The 17,398-nt window shown below is 37.8% G+C and overlaps 1 protein-coding gene across 1 annotated transcript; it reads right to left on the reverse strand.

Moving 5' to 3' along the window:
• Positions 1-10,758: 10,758 nt before the first annotated feature.
• On the reverse strand, positions 10,759-16,707 carry dusp16 (dual specificity phosphatase 16). Its single transcript, XM_038977707.1, has 3 exons — positions 16,410-16,707; positions 15,835-16,118; positions 10,759-15,121 (listed from the first exon to the last, which is right to left on the reverse strand). The coding sequence occupies exons 1-3, from the start codon at positions 16,410-16,412 to the stop codon at positions 13,879-13,881; spliced, it is 1,530 nt and encodes a 509-aa protein (XP_038833635.1). The 5' UTR covers positions 16,413-16,707; the 3' UTR covers positions 10,759-13,878.
• Between the last annotated feature and the right edge of the window lie 691 nt (positions 16,708-17,398).

A 17,398-nucleotide genomic window follows, 5' to 3' on the forward strand; every position in this document is an offset into this window, starting at 1 on the left:
TTTAGGATTTTTTTTTTTTTTTTTTTTTTTTTTTTTTTTTTATCATGTAAAAGGATTGTATAAGCAGTTTGTATATGATCATGCAAAGGCTTGTATTCAGAGTTAGGATATTGATCATGTAAGAACCCCCCAAAAGTGCCATTATAGACACTATACCCCCAAAAGAAAAACAACAACAGATACATAAGAAACCTCAAGATAGATACACATACAAAGGATAACAGACAAAAGTAAAAAAAAAAAAAAAGGATTGTATTACAGCAGTTAGGATATGATCATGTAAAGATTGTATTACAGCGTCGGATATGATCATGTAAAGGATTTATTACAGCATTAGGATACTGATCATGTACAGGATTGTATTACAGCAGATTAGGGATTATTGATCATGTAAAGGATTGTATTACAGCAGTTAGGATATTGATATGCAAAGGAATTGTATTACAGCAGTTAGGATAATGATCATGGTAAAGGATCGTATTACAGCTTTGGGAATTGATCATGTAAAGGATTGTATTACAGCAGTAGTATATTGATCATGTAGGATTGTCTATCAGCAGTTAGGATATTGATCATGTAAAGGATTGTATTACAGCAGTTAGGATATTGATCATTTAAAGGATTGATTCACAGCAGTTAGGTATTGATCATGTAAAGGATTGTATACAGCAGTAGGATATTGATCATGTAAAGGATGTTATACATGAGTTAGGATGATATGTAAGGATGATTACAGCGATAGGATATTGATCTGTAAAGGATCGTATTACAGCGGATATGATCATGTAAAGGATTGTATTACAGCAGTTTTGTTTATTGATCATGTAAGGATTGTATTACAGCGGATATTGATCATGTAGAGGATGTATACAGCGGATATTGTCATGTAAAGGATTGTATTACAACAGTTAGGATATTGATAATGTAAAGCGTTGTATTACAGAGGTTAGGATATGATCATGTAAAGGATTGTATTACAGCAGTTGTCTACTGATCATGTAAAGATTGTATTACAGCAGTTAGGATATTGATCATGTAAAGGGATTGTATTACAGCGGATATTGATCATGTAGAGGATTGTATTCACAGCAGGAGGATATTGATCATGTAAAGGATTGTATTACACAGTTAGGATATTGATCAGTAGAGGATTGTAACAGCGGATATGATTTGTAAAGGATGTATACAGCAGTTAGGATAGTATATGTAAAGGATTGTATTACAGCCGTTATAAGGATATGATCCTGTAAAGGATTGTATTACAGCAGTAGATAATTGATCATGTAAAGGATTGTTATTAACAGTAGGTTGGGGGATATGATCATGTAAGGAATGTATTAACAGAGGATATTGATCATGTAAGGATTGTATTACAACAGTTAGGATACGGCTTCATGCAAAGGATTGTATTACAGCAGTTAGGGATATTGATCTATGTAAAGGATTGTATTACACGGTAGAGATGATCAGTAAGATTGATTACAGCAGTTAGGATATTGATCATGTAAGGATTGTATTAACAACGGATATTGATAGTCAAAGGATTGTAATACAACAGTAGGATATTGATCATGTAAAAGGATTGTATAACACAGTTAGGATATTGATCATGTAAAGGATTGTATTACAGCGTTAGGATATAGATACATGTAAAGGAGATGTATAAACATTAGGCGATTGATCATGTAAAGGATTGTATTCACAGCAGTTAGATATTGATCATGTAAAGGATTGTATTACAGCAGTTAGGGATCGATTGTAAAGGATATATTAGGCGTGGATATTGATCATGTAAAGGATTGTATTACAACAGTAGGTAGTGATCATGTAAGGATGTATTACCGGGATATTGATCATGTAAGGATGTATTACAGCGGATATTGATCATGTAAAGGATTTATTACACGGATATGACTGTAAGGATTTGTATTGAGCAGTTAGGATATGATCATGTAAAGGATTGTTATTACAGGGACTATTGATCATCGTAAAGGATGTATTACAGCAGTTAGTATATTGATCATGTAAAGGATTGTATTACAGCAGTTGAGATATTGATCATGTAAAGAGATGTATACAGCAGTTAGGATATTGATCATGTAAAGGATTGTATTACAAGTTAGGAATGATCATGTAAAGGATTGTATTAAGCAGGTTAGGATATTGATCATGTAAAGGATGTATTACAGCGATAGGATATTGATCATGTAAAGGATGTATTACAGCGGATATGAATCATGGAAGGATTGTAGTACAGCAGTGTACTGATCATTTAAAGGATTGATTCACAAGGTTAGGATATGATCGTGTAAAGGATTGTATTTACAGTTAGGATATTGATCATGTAAGAGGATGTATTACAGCGGATATTGATCATGTAAAGGATTGTATACAACAGTTAGGATATTGATCATTTAAAGGATTGTATTACAGCAGAGTGATATTGATCATGTAAAGGATTTATTACAGGACAGTTGGAGATACATGAAGGATGATTACAGCGTGGAATTGACATGTAAAGGATTGTATACAGAGTAGGATATTGATCATGTAAAGGATTGTATTACAGCAGTTAGGTATTGATCATGTAAAGGATTGTATTACAGCAGTTAGGATTGATCATGTAGATGTATTACAGCGGATATGATCATGTAAGGTTGTATTACAAACAGTAGGATATTGATCATGTAAAGGATTGTATTACAGCAGTTAGGATATTGATCATGTAAAGGATTGTATTACAGCAGGATATGATCATGTAAGGATTGTATTAAACAGGGATATTGATCATGTAAAGATTGTATTACAGCAGTAGGATATTGATCATGTAAAGGATATGTAGTACAACAGTTAGGATATTGATCATGTAAAGGATTGTATACAGCGGATATTGATCGTTAAAGATGTATACAAAGTTAGGATGATCAGTAAGGATCTGTAAGGATTATCAATGTATTATACGCGGATATTGATCAGTAAAGGATTGTATTACAACGTAATTAGGAATTGATCATGTAGAGGATTGTATACAGCATATTAGGATATTGACTCATAGTAAAGGATTGTATTACAGCGGATATGATCATGTAAGATGGATTTTGTATTACAGCAGTTAGGATATTGATACATGGTAAAGGATTGTATTACAGCAGTTAGGATATTGATCATGAAAAAGTGTATACACAGTTAGGATATTGATCATATAAGGATTGTATATCAAACAGTTAGATATTGATCATGTAAGGATTGTATTACAGCAGTTCGGATATTGATCATGTAAAGGATCTGTAATTAACCAGTTAGGTATATTGATGATGTAGGAGGGGGGGGATTGTACTACAGTCAGTTAGGATATTGATCATGTAAAGGATCGTATTACAAGCGGATATTGATCATGTAAAGGATTGTATTACAGCAGTTAGGAATTGATCATGTAAAGGATTGTATCAATACAGTAGTATATTGATCATGTAAAGGATTGTATTACAGCAGTTAGGGTATTGATCATGTAAAGGATGTGCATATACCGAACAGATTGAAATGCATCATGATAAGTGATCGTATTACAACAGGCGTTAGTATAGTTGATCATGTAATAGAGGATTGTATTACAGCGGATACTTGATCATGTAAAGGAATTGTTATTACAGCCCCAGTTAGGATATTGATCATTGTACCAAGGGATTGTATTACAGGCAGTTCAGGCTATTGATCATGTAGAGGATTGTTATTACAGCGGATATTGCATCATGTAAAGGATTGTATTCAACACATGTTAGGATATTGCAATCATGTAGAGGATTGTTATTCACAGCCCGGATACTTGATCATGTAAAGGATTGTATTACAGCGGATATTGATCATGTGTAGAGGATATTGTATTACAGCGGATATTGATTCATGTAAAGGATTGCTATTACAACAGTCTTAAGGTATTGATCATGTAAAGGATTAGTACTTACTACAGTTAGGATATTGATCATGTAAAGGATTGTATTACAGCAGTTAGGATATTGATTTTCAATGTAAAGGATTGTATTACAGCAGTTAGGATATTGATCATGTTAAAGGATTGCTTTATTTTTACCAGGCCCCAAGTTAGGATATTGATCATGGTAAAAGGATTGTATTACAGAGGATATTGATCATGTAAAGGATTGTATTACAGCAGTTAGGATATTGATCATGTAAAGGATTGTATTACAGCAGTTAGGATATTGATCATGTAAAGGATTGTATTACAGCGGATATTGATCATGTAGAGGATTGTATTACAAGCAGTTAGGATATTGATCATGTAGAGGATTGTATTACAGCAGTTAGATATTGATCATGTAAAGGATTGTATTACAGCAGTATAGATATTGATCATGTAGAGGATTGTATTACACAGTTAGGATATTGATCATGTAAAGGATTGTATTACAGCAGTTAGGATATTGATCATGTAAAGGATTGTATTACAGCAGTTAGGATATTGATCATGTAAAGGATTGTATTACAGCAGTTAGGATATTGATCATGTAAAGGATTGTATTACAGCAGTTAGGATATTGATCATGTAAAGGATTGTATTAACAGCAGTTAGTATATTGATCATGTAAAGGATTGTATTACAGCAGTTAGGATATTGATCATGTAAAGGATTGTATTACAGCAGTTAGGATATTGATCATGTAAAGGATTGTATTACAGCAGTTAGGATATTGATCATGTAAAGGATTGTATTACAGCAGTTAGGATATTGATCATGTAAAGGATTGTATTACAGCAGTTAGGATATTGATCATGTAAAGGATTGTATTACAACAGTTAGTATATTGATCATGTAAAGGATTGTATTACAGCAGTTAGGATATTGATCATGTAGAGGATTGTATTACAGCGGATATTGATCATGTAAAGGATTGTATTACAACAGTTAGGATATTGATCATGTAAAGGATTGTATTACAGCAGTTAGGATATTGATCATGTAAAGGATTGTATTACAGCGGATATTGATCATGTAGAGGATTGTATTACAGCGGATATTGATCATGTAAAGGATTGTATTACAGCAGTTAGGATATTGATCATGTAGAGGATTGTATTACAGCAGTTAGGATATTGATCATGTAAAGGATTGTATTACAGCAGTTAGGATATTGATCATGTAAAGGATTGTATTACAGCGGATATTGATCATGTAAAGGATTGTATTACAGCAGTTAGGATATTGATCATGTAAAGGATTGTATTACAGCGGATATTGATCATGTAAAGGATTGTATTACAGCAGTTAGGATATTGATCATGTAGAGGATTGTATTACAGCGGTTAGTATATTGATCATGTAAAGGATTGTATTACAGCGGTTAGGATATTGATCATGTAAAGGATTGTATTACAGCGGTTAGGATATTGATCATGTAAAGGATTGTATTACAGCGGTTAGTATATTGATCATGTAAAGGATTGTATTACAGCGGTTAGGATATTGATCATGTAAAGGATTGTATTACAGCAGTTAGGATATTGATCATGTAAAGGATTGTATTACAGCAGTTAGGATATTGATCATGTAGAGGATTGTATTACAGCGGATATTGATCATGTAAAGGATTGTATTACAACAGTTAGGATATTGATCATGTAAAGGATTGTATTACAGCAGTTAGGATATTGATCATGTAAAGGATTGTATTACAGCGGATATTGATCATGTAAAGGATTGTATTACAACAGTTAGGATATTGATCATGTAAAGGATTGTATTACAGCAGTTAGGATATTGATCATGTAAAGGATTGTATTACAGCAGTTAGGATATTGATCATGTAAAGGATTGTATTACAGCGGATATTGATCATGTAAAGGATTGTATTACAACAGTTAGGATATTGATCATGTAAAGGATTGTATTACAGCGGATATTGATCATGTAGAGGATTGTATTACAGCGGATATTGATCATGTAAAGGATTGTATTACAACAGTTAGGATATTGATCATGTAGAGGATTGTATTACAGCAGTTAGGATATTGATCATGTAAAGGATTGTATTACAGCGGATATTGATCATGTAAAGGATTGTATTACAGCAGTTAGTATATTGATCATGTAAAGGATTGTATTACAGCAGTTAGGATATTGATCATTTAAAGGATTGTATTACAGCAGTTAGGATATTGATCATGTAAAGGATTGTATTACAGCAGTTAGGATATTGATCATGTAAAGGATTGTATTACTGAGGTTAGGATATTGATCATGTAAAGGATTGTATTACAGCGGATAGGATATTGATCATGTAAAGGATTGTATTACAGCGGATATTGATCATGTAAAGGATTGTATTACAGCAGTTTGTTTATTGATCATGTAAAGGATTGTATTACAGAGGTTAGGATATTGATCATGTAAAGGATTGTATTACAGCGGATATTGATCATGTAGAGGATTGTATTACAGCGGATATTGATCATGTAAAGGATTGTATTACAACAGTTAGGATATTGATCATTTAAAGGATTGTATTACAGCAGTTAGGATATTGATCATGTAAAGGATTGTATTACAGCAGTTAGGATATTGATCATGTAAAGGATTGTATTACAGCAGTTAGGATATTGATCATGTAAAGGATTGTATTACAGCAGTTAGGATATTGATCATGTAGAGGATTGTATTACAGCGGATATTGATCATGTAAAGGATTGTATTACAACAGTTAGGATATTGATCATGTAAAGGATTGTATTACAGCAGTTAGGATATTGATCATGTAAAGGATTGTATTACAGCGGATATTGATCATGTAAAGGATTGTATTACAACAGTTAGGATATTGATCATGTAAAGGATTGTATTACAGCAGTTAGGATATTGATCATGTAAAGGATTGTATTACAGCGGATATTGATCATGTAAAGGATTGTATTACAACGGATATTGATCATGTAAAGGATTGTATTACAACAGTTAGGATATTGATCATGTAAAGGATTGTATTACAGCGGATATTGATCATGTAGAGGATTGTATTACAGCGGATATTGATCATGTAAAGGATTGTATTACAACAGTTAGGATATTGATCATGTAGAGGATTGTATTACAGCAGTTAGGATATTGATCATGTAAAGGATTGTATTACAGCGGATATTGATCATGTAAAGGATTGTATTACAGCAGTTAGGATATTGATCATGTAAAGGATTGTATTACAGCAGTTAGGATATTGATCATGAAAAGGATTGTATTACAGCAGTTAGGATATTGATCATGTAAAGGATTGTATTACAACAGTTAGTATATTGATCATGTAAAGGATTGTATTACAGCAGTTAGGATATTGATCATGTAAAGGATTGTATTACAGCAGTTAGGATATTGATCATGTAAAGGATTGTATTACAACAGTTAGTATATTGATCATGTAAAGGATTGTATTACAGCAGTTAGGATATTGATCATGTAAAGGATTGTATTACAGCAGTTAGGATATTGATCATGTAAAGGATTGTATTACAACAGTTAGTATATTGATCATGTAAAGGATTGTATTACAGCAGTTAGGATATTGATCATGTAAAGGATTGTATTACAGCAGTTAGGATATTGATCATGTAGAGGATTGTATTACAGCGGATATTGATCATGTAGAGGATTGTATTACAGCGGATATTGATCATGTAAAGGATTGTATTACAGCAGTTAGGATATTGATCATGTAAAGGATTGTATTACAGCAGTTAGGATATTGATCATGTAGAGGATTGTATTACAGCAGTTAGGATATTGATCATGTAGAGGATTGTATTACAGCAGTTAGGATATTGATCATGTAAAGGATTGTATTACAGCAGTTAGGATATTGATCATGTAAAGGATTGTATTACAGCGGATATTGATCATGTAGAGGATTGTATTACAGCGGATATTGATCATGTAAAGGATTGTATTACAGCAGTTAGGATATTGATCATGTAGAGGATTGTATTACAGCAGTTAGGATATTGATCATGTAAAGGATTGTATTACAGCAGTTAGGATATTGATCATGTAGAGGATTGTATTACAGCGGATATTGATCATGTAAAGGATTGTATTACAGCAGTTAGGATATTGATCATGTAAAGGATTGTATTACAGCAGTTAGGATATTGATCATGTAGAGGATTGTATTACAGCGGATATTGATCATGTAAAGGATTGTATTACAACAGTTAGGATATTGATCATGTAGAGGATTGTATTACAGCGGATATTGATCATGTAAAGGATTGTATTACAGCGGATATTGATCATGTAGAGGATTGTATTACAGCGGATATTGATCATGTAAAGGATTGTATTACAACAGTTAGGATATTGATCATGTAAAGGATTGTATTACAGCGGTTAGGATATTGATCATGTAAAGGATTGTATTACAACAGTTAGTATATTGATCATGTAAAGGATTGTATTACAGCGGATATTGATCATGTAGAGGATTGTATTACAGCGGATATTGATCATGTAAAGGATTGTATTACAACAGTTAGGATATTGATCATGTAAAGGATTGTATTACAACAGTTAGTATATTGATCATGTAAAGGATTGTATTACAGCAGTTAGGATATTGATCATGTAGAGGATTGTATTACAGCGGATATTGATCATGTAAAGGATTGTATTACAACAGTTAGGATATTGATCATGTAAAGGATTGTATTACAGCAGTTAGGATATTGATCATGTAAAGGATTGTATTACAGCGGATATTGATCATGTAGAGGATTGTATTACAGCGGATATTGATCATGTAAAGGATTGTATTACAGCAGTTAGGATATTGATCATGTAGAGGATTGTATTACAGCAGTTAGGATATTGATCATGTAAAGGATTGTATTACAGCAGTTAGGATATTGATCATGTAAAGGATTGTATTACAGCGGATATTGATCATGTAAAGGATTGTATTACAGCAGTTAGGATATTGATCATGTAAAGGATTGTATTACAGCGGATATTGATCATGTAAAGGATTGTATTACAGCAGTTAGGATATTGATCATGTAGAGGATTGTATTACAGCGGTTAGTATATTGATCATGTAAAGGATTGTATTACAGCGGTTAGGATATTGATCATGTAAAGGATTGTATTACAGCAGTTAGGATATTGATCATGTAAAGGATTGTATTACAACAGTTAGTATATTGATCATGTAAAGGATTGTATTACAGCAGTTAGGATATTGATCATGTAAAGGATTGTATTACAACAGTTAGTATATTGATCATGTAAAGGATTGTATTACAGCGAATATTGATCATGTAGAGGATTGTATTACAGCAGTTAGGATATTGATCATGTAAAGGATTGTATTACAGCGGATATTGATCATGTAAAGGATTGTATTACAGCGGTTAGGATATTGATCATGTAAAGGATTGTATTACAGCGGATATTGATCATGTAAAGGATTGTATTACAGCAGTTAGGATATTGATCATGTAAAGGATTGTATTACAACAGTTAGTATATTGATCATGTAGAGGATTGTATTACAGCGGATATTGATCATGTAGAGGATTGTATTACAGCGGATATTGATCATGTAAAGGATTGTATTACAGCAGTTAGGATATTGATCATGTAAAGGATTGTATTACAACAGTTAGGATATTGATCATGTAAAGGATTGTATTACAGCAGTTAGGATATTGATCATGTAAAGGATTGTATTACAGCAGTTAGGATATTGATCATGTAAAGGATTGTATTACAGCAGTTAGGATATTGATCATGTAAAGGATTGTATTACAGCAGTTAGGATATTGATCATGTAAAGGATTGTATTACAGCAGTTAGGATATTGATCATGTAGAGGATTGTATTACAGCGGATATTGATCATGTAAAGGATTGTATTACAGCAGTTAGGATATTGATCATGTAAAGGATTGTATTACAACAGTTAGGATATTGATCATGTAAAGGATTGTATTACAGCAGTTAGGATATTGATCATGTAAAGGATTGTATTACAGCGGATATTGATCATGTAGAGGATTGTATTACAGCGGATATTGATCATGTAAAGGATTGTATTACAGCAGTTAGGATATTGATCATGTAGAGGATTGTATTACAGCGGATATTGATCATGTAAAGGATTGTATTACAGCGGTTAGGATATTGATCATGTAAAGGATTGTATTACAGCGGATATTGATCATGTAAAGGATTGTATTACAGCAGTTAGGATATTGATCATGTAGAGGATTGTATTACAGCAGTTAGGATATTGATCATGTAGAGGATTGTATTACAGCGGATATTGATCATGTAAAGGATTGTATTACAGCGGTTAGGATATTGAACATGTAAAGGATTGTATTACAACAGTTAGGATATTGATCATGTAAAGGATTGTATTACAGCGGATATTGATCATGTAGAGGATTGTATTACAGCGGATATTGATCATGTAAAGGATTGTATTACAACAGTTAGGATATTGATCATGTAGAGGATTGTATTACAGCAGTTAGGATATTGATCATGTAAAGGATTGTATTACAGCGGATATTGATCATGTAAAGGATTGTATTACAGCAGTTAGGATATTGATCATGTAAAGGATTGTATTACAGCAGTTAGGATATTGATCATGTAAAGGATTGTATTACAGCAGTTAGGATATTGATCATGTAAAGGATTGTATTACAGAGGTTAAAGTACAGCGTGTCAATGTTAGAAAATAAACCACATGTTGTGTACTGTTTGAGATTTTATTTCAACAGTCAACATACATCTACTGCTCATCAGCTTCATCCAAATGTCCACATTGTCTGTTGTAAAACGAGCTATATTCTGGCACAGCAACAACAAACCCATAACAGACCTAATATCTCTCACACACGTCCACACACCCATCCCAGACCTGACCCCTGACCTGAGACCAGTGGTCCTGACCCAGACCTGACCCCTGACCTGAGACCAGTGGTCCCATCCCTGACTTTAGTCCACATTGTCTGTTGTAAAACTAGCTATATTCTGACACAGCAACACAACCCCATAACAGACCTACCATCTCTCACACACGTCCACACACTGAGGTAGCTGAACAGACGCCTCAGGTCAGGGCTCAGGTCTGGGATGGGACCACTGGTCTCAGGTCTGGGTCAGGACCACTGGTCTCAGGTCAGGGTTCAGGTCTGGGTCAGGACCACTGGTCTCAGGTCAGAGTTCAGGACCACTGGTCTCAGGTCTGGGTCAGGACCACTGGTCTCAGGTCTGGGATGGGACCACTGGTCTCAGGTCAGGGTTCGGGTCTGGGTCAGGACCACTGGTCTCAGGTCAGGGTTCAGGACCACTGGTCTCAGGTCAGGGTTCAGGTCTGGGTTCAGGACCACTGGTCTCAGGTCTGGGATGGGACCACTGGTCTCAGGTCTGGGATGGGACCACTGGTCTCAGGTCAGGGTTCATGTCTGTGATGGGACCACTGGTCTCAGGTCAGCTGAAGTGGTAGAACTTATTCAAAGCCTTTACCACAGGTATCAATCATTACATCATTCCTTTACCACAGGTATCAGTCATTACATCATTCCTTTACCACAGGTATCAGTCATTACATCATTCCTTTACCACAGGTATCAGTCATTACATCATTCCTTTACCACAGGTATCAATCATTACATCATTCCTTTACCACAGGTATCAGTCATTACATCATTCCTTTACCACAGGTTTCAATCATTACATCATTCCTTTACCACAGGTATCAGTCATTACATCATTCCTTTACCACAGGTATCAATCATTACATCATTCCTTTACCACAGGTATCAATCATTACATCATTCCTTTACCACAGGTTTCAATCATTACATCATTCCTTTACCACAGGTATCAGTCATTACATCATTCCTTTACCACAGGTATCAATCATTACATCATTCCTTTACCACAGGTATCAGTCATTACATCATTCCTTTACCACAGGTATCAATCATTACATCATTCCTTTACCACAGGTATCAGTCATTACATCATTCCTTTACCACAGGTATCAGTCATTACATCATTCCTTTACCACAGGTATCAATCATTACATCATTCCTTTACCACAGGTATCAGTCATTACATCATTCCTTTACCACAGGTATCAGTCATTACATCATTCCTTTACCACAGGTATCAGTCATTACATCATTCCTTTACCACAGGTATCAATCATTACATAATTCCTTTACCACACCATATCAGACAAAACCCACAACCACACCGTTCGTTAATAATATATAATGTTTAGCGCTTTAATCCAAAGTGATTTACAGTCATGCGTGCATACATTTTACGTCTGGGTGGCCCTGGGAATCGAACCTACAACCCTTGGGTACAAGCGCCATGCTCTACCAACTGAGCTGTTCGGGAACTGTTCGGGAGCTGTTCGGGAGCTGTTCGGGAGCTGTTCGGGAGCTGTTCGGGAGCTGTTCGGGAGCTGTTCGGGAACTGTTCGGGAGCTGTTCGGGAACTGTTCGGGAGCTGTTCGGGAACTGTTCGGGAGCTGTTCGGGAACTGTTCGGGAACTGTTCGGAACTGTTCGGGAACTGTTCGGGAGCTGTTCTGGAGCTGTTCGGGAACTGTTCGGGAACTGTTCGGTTGTTCAAGCATCTTTTCTTGCTGCTCAAATAAGACCTGAGATTTGAATTGTCAATCAGAAGAAGACAGAGGAACAGGAGAAGCCTCTAATTTGGATGTGTGAGGTATTGGATGATTTGACACAGGGATATCAAGGATCTCTGGTCTCGTTCTTCATAACGCTTCATAAAGACTTCTTAAGGCTTCATAAAGGCTTCATAAAGACTTCTTAAGGCTCATAAAGACTTCATAAGGCTTCATAAAGACTTCATAACGCTTCATAAAGACTTCTTAAGGCTTCATAAAGACTTCATAACGCTTCATAAAGACTTCTTAAGGCTTCATAAAGACTTCTTAAGGCTTCATAAAGACTTCTTAAGGCTTCATAAAGACTTCTTAAGGCTTCATAAAGACGTCTTAAGGCTTCATAAAGACTTCATAATGCTTCATAAAGACTTCATAATGCTTCATAAAGACTTCATAAGGCTTCATAAAGACTTCATAAGGCTTCATAAAGAATTCTTAAGGCTTCATAAAGAATTCTTAAGGCTCATAAAGACTTCATAAGGCTTCATAAAGACTTCATAAGGCTCATAAAGACTTCTTAAGGCTTCATAAAGACTTCATAAGGCTCATAAAGACTTCATAACGCTTCATAAAGACTTCATAAGGCTCATAAAGACTTCATAAGGCTTCATAAAGACTTCATAACGCTTCATAAAGACTTCATAAGGCTCATAAAGACTTCTTAAGGCTTCATAAAGACTTCTTAAGGCTCATAAAGACTTCATAAGGCTTCATAAAGACTTCATAAGGCTTCATAAAGACTTCATAACGCTTCATAAAGACTTCATAAGGCTTCATAAAAGCTCCATGTATCCAACGCCAGGCAGACATCTACTGCTGTTGACGACGATCATCAACAATCAGAAATAAATGAAACAAAAGACTCAGTTTGTCTCAGTCCTCTCAGAGTTCACCTCTTCATTACATTCATCATCATCACACAGCTGCTTTCTGCTTCCAGGTCAAAGTTCAAACTACATTAATGCCAACTGTCGCGACACAAGTACACATAGAGCCGCTTAGATCAGTTCAAGGTTCAAGTCCCTAGTGGGATAATAAGACGGGTGCAGAACAAGTCTTTCCCCTCAACATGGGTCTGATCTGGGGATGTTATACTCCCTAGAACGGACGTCTCCATTCAAATCAACGATTCCGTAATGGTGCGGACTGGAGGCCATATTGTCCCTCTCAGGACACCTCTATGAGCTCCATGCTTCCTGAGAAGCTGCTGTGACTCCCCATCTCTTCCCTGGATCTCGTCTCCCTTCCTCCTCTCATCCTGTCTCCCAGTTCCATCTGACAGCTCCATCTCTTCAGCTGTTTCTCCAAGGTGCTCTCCTCGTGCCAGCTCCTCCGCGAGTCCCCGCGGTCGCCGTTCCTCTGCCGCCCGCGCCGCCGCACCTCCTCCAACCCCTGACTCACGCTGTACGCCGCTACGCTGCCACCCCCTAGAATGTTGGCCCCGCCTCCTAAGATGGCGGAGGTGGAGTAGAAGCGGTGCGACTCGGAGAGGTACCATCCCCCCGACGACACAGTGACGGGACCCAATAGGATGTCAGAGTGCCAGCCCTTCAGGGCGGAGCCTAGGTTAGGGGCGGGCTTGGACAGGTGCTGCTGGGAACGTGATAGGCCGAACAGGAAGCCGGTGGTGTGAGGAGTGTGGTTAGGGGCGGGGTTAGAGCTCTCCTCCATACTGCCGCTACGGTGGAACGGCTGGGAACAGGAGAGGGGCGGCGGAGGAGGCGGAGCCTGGCTGGGCTGCTTCATGCTGGGCTGGTTGGAGGTGGTCGTACTGGTAGTGGTGCTGCTTGTGGTGGAGACTACAGGAGCAGCAGACGTAGCAGCAGGGTCTGCGGCACCGTCGTCCTGCTCCTTGTCAGGGCTCGGCTCGGGTGTAGACTGCTCTGACATCTCCTTCACGGGAGAGAACTGACACGGTTTCCCAGCAGGCTCCTTGAAGCTCCCGGATGGATTATAATACTCCTGGGCTCCGGGATTATAATACTCCTGGGCTCCGGCTCTAGGGTGGGGGTACGGCCTCACGGGGGCGCTGCTGCTGCCTCCTGTCTCCCCGTACGACTTGATGTCCAGAGAGAAGGACCTTTTCAGCCGGGCAGCGCTGTCCTCCGTCCCCTGGTCCAGCTGGAGCCCCTGGAGAGCCTGGGCCAGGAGCCTCTCCTCTGGAGGCCAGGGGGTCAGGACACACGGCAGGGTCAGGGGCTCCAGCAGGGCCAGGGCAGGGTCTGGGAGGCTGGGGGTAGGGTTAGGGGGGTCCTGCTCTAGTGGGGGGTGGAGGAGGGGACAGGGTTTGACCCCGATGGTCTCTCTGATCTCCGACCTTCCAGGAGTCTTGATCTTCTTCTCAAAGTCCAGCAGCTGACCCAGGAAGTTGAAGTTAGGAGAGATGGTGGGCCTCTTCTCCTTCACGAACCTTTGAGAGGAAAGACAGAAACATACAGGACATCAGTAGTGATGCCAGAGTTGGGAAAACCTAGAGGGTCAAGGGTCAAGACAGGAGTCATTTCTAACGGTGTAACACAGGACATCACCAGAGACGCTGCTGAGGCTACCATCACTAGAGCCCCTCACAGTGCACTGTGTTCATTCAGGATGACGAGATGGGCCTTTCATGAGGTCATGTGACACACAGCGTTGTTTAAATCAGGGGTCATGTGACACACAGCGTTGTTTAAATCAGGGGTCATGTGACACACAGCGTTGTTTAGATCAGGGGTCATGTGACACACAGCGTTGTTTAAATCAGGGGTCATGTGACACACAGAGTTGTTTAACTCAGGGGTCATGTGACACACAGCGTTGTTTAAATCAGGGGTCATGTGACACACAGCGTTGTTTAAATCAGGGGTCATGTGACACACAGCGTTGTTTAGATCAGGGGTCATGTGAGGATGGGTTCATTAAGACAGACAGGAAGAGGGGGTTTCCTTAGTTACGGAGAACATGGAGGGGGTTTCCTCTTAGTTACGGAGAACATGGAGGGGGTTTCCTCTTAGTTACGGAGAACATGGAGGGGGTGGTTGATTAGTGGTCAAGTCCATAAGCAGGAAGATGACTTGTACATGAGGCCTGGAGCATAACGGAAGGTTTGACTTATTATGGTCCTACGAGTTTCATTCATCTCACCTGTAAGCTTCGTCTAGTGACATGTCCATCCTCGTCATGATGTAAGCGATAGCGATGGTTGCCGAGCGGGAGATACCAGCCAGACAGTGGACCAGCACACAGGCGTCGGAGGCTTTGGCCTTCTCTATGAACTCTACAGATCTGTCCAACCAGGGGAGGATCTTCTCACAGAAGCTGTCGTTGACAGGAACTCGCAGGAAGTGAGACTCAGCGATGTAGTCTGGTTTGGGACATGTGTTACTGGCATTCAGGACGTACGCTATCTCATTCTGCTGCATCACTTCCTGCAGAGGAGGGAGGAATACAGCTGGTTAGAATGCTTTACACACATCACTTCCTGTAGAGGAGGGAGGAATACAGCTGGTTAGAATGCTTTACACACATCACTTCCTGTAGAGGAGGGAGGAATACAGCTGGTTAGAATGCTATAATATATAGTAATATATAAACTAGATATCTTATACTATATAGTAATATATAAACTAGATATCCTATAATATATAGTAATATATAAACTAGATATCCTATAATATATAGTAATATATAAACTAGATATCCTATAATATATCTCATACCATGTTGAGTACGTCTCTCTGACAGCCCAGGTAAAGGTGAGGCAGGATACGTGTTGGCCCAGAGGTGTTGAGGGGCAGGCAGGGCTGAGAGAGGCAGGTGGGGACCAGGCAGGACGCGGCCAAAAGAGCCTTACCTTCACACAGACCTGGAAACAGCTGGGAAAACGCTGAGAAACCACCTGAAGACACACAGAAACATCCCAATCAAATAAAGGAAGACAGAGGTTACTGTATTAGAGACACTAGAGTTTACTGTATTAGAGATACTAGAGGTTACTGTATTAGAGACACTAGAGGTTACTGTATTAGAGATACTAGAGGTTACTGTATTAGAGACACTAGAGGTTACTGTATTAGAGACACTAGAGGTTACTGTATTAGAGACACTAGAGGTTACTGTATTAGAGACACTAGAGGTTACTGTATTAGAGGCATTAGAGGTTACTGTATTAGAGGCACTAGAGGTTACTGTATTAGAGATACTAGAGGTTACTGTATTAGAGGCACTAGAGGTTACTGTATTAGAGACACTAGAGGTTACTGTATTAGAGGCACTAGAGGTTACTGTATTAGAGATACTAGAGGTTACTGTATTAGAGATCACACTAGAGGTTACTGTATTAGAGATACTAGAGGTTACTGTATTAGAGCTACTAGAGGTCACTGTATTAGAGACACTAGAGGTTACTGTATTAGAGATACTAGAGGTTACTGTATTAGAGACACTAGAAGTTACTGTATTAGAGATACTAGAGGTTACTGTATTAGAGACACTAGAGGTTACTGTATTAGAGACACTAGAGGTTACTGTATTAGAGACATAGAGGTTACTGTATTAGAGATACTAGAGGTTACTGTATTAGAGATACTAGAGGTTACTGTATTGAGACATAGAGGTTACTGTATTAGAGATACTAGAGGTTACTGTATTGAGACATAGAGGTTACTGTATTAGAGATACTAGAGGTTACTGTATTAGAGATACTAGA

The sequence above is a fragment of the Salvelinus namaycush genome, chromosome 38 (genome assembly GCF_016432855.1).
Source record: "Salvelinus namaycush isolate Seneca chromosome 38, SaNama_1.0, whole genome shotgun sequence".
NCBI lineage: Eukaryota > Metazoa > Chordata > Actinopteri > Salmoniformes > Salmonidae > Salvelinus > Salvelinus namaycush.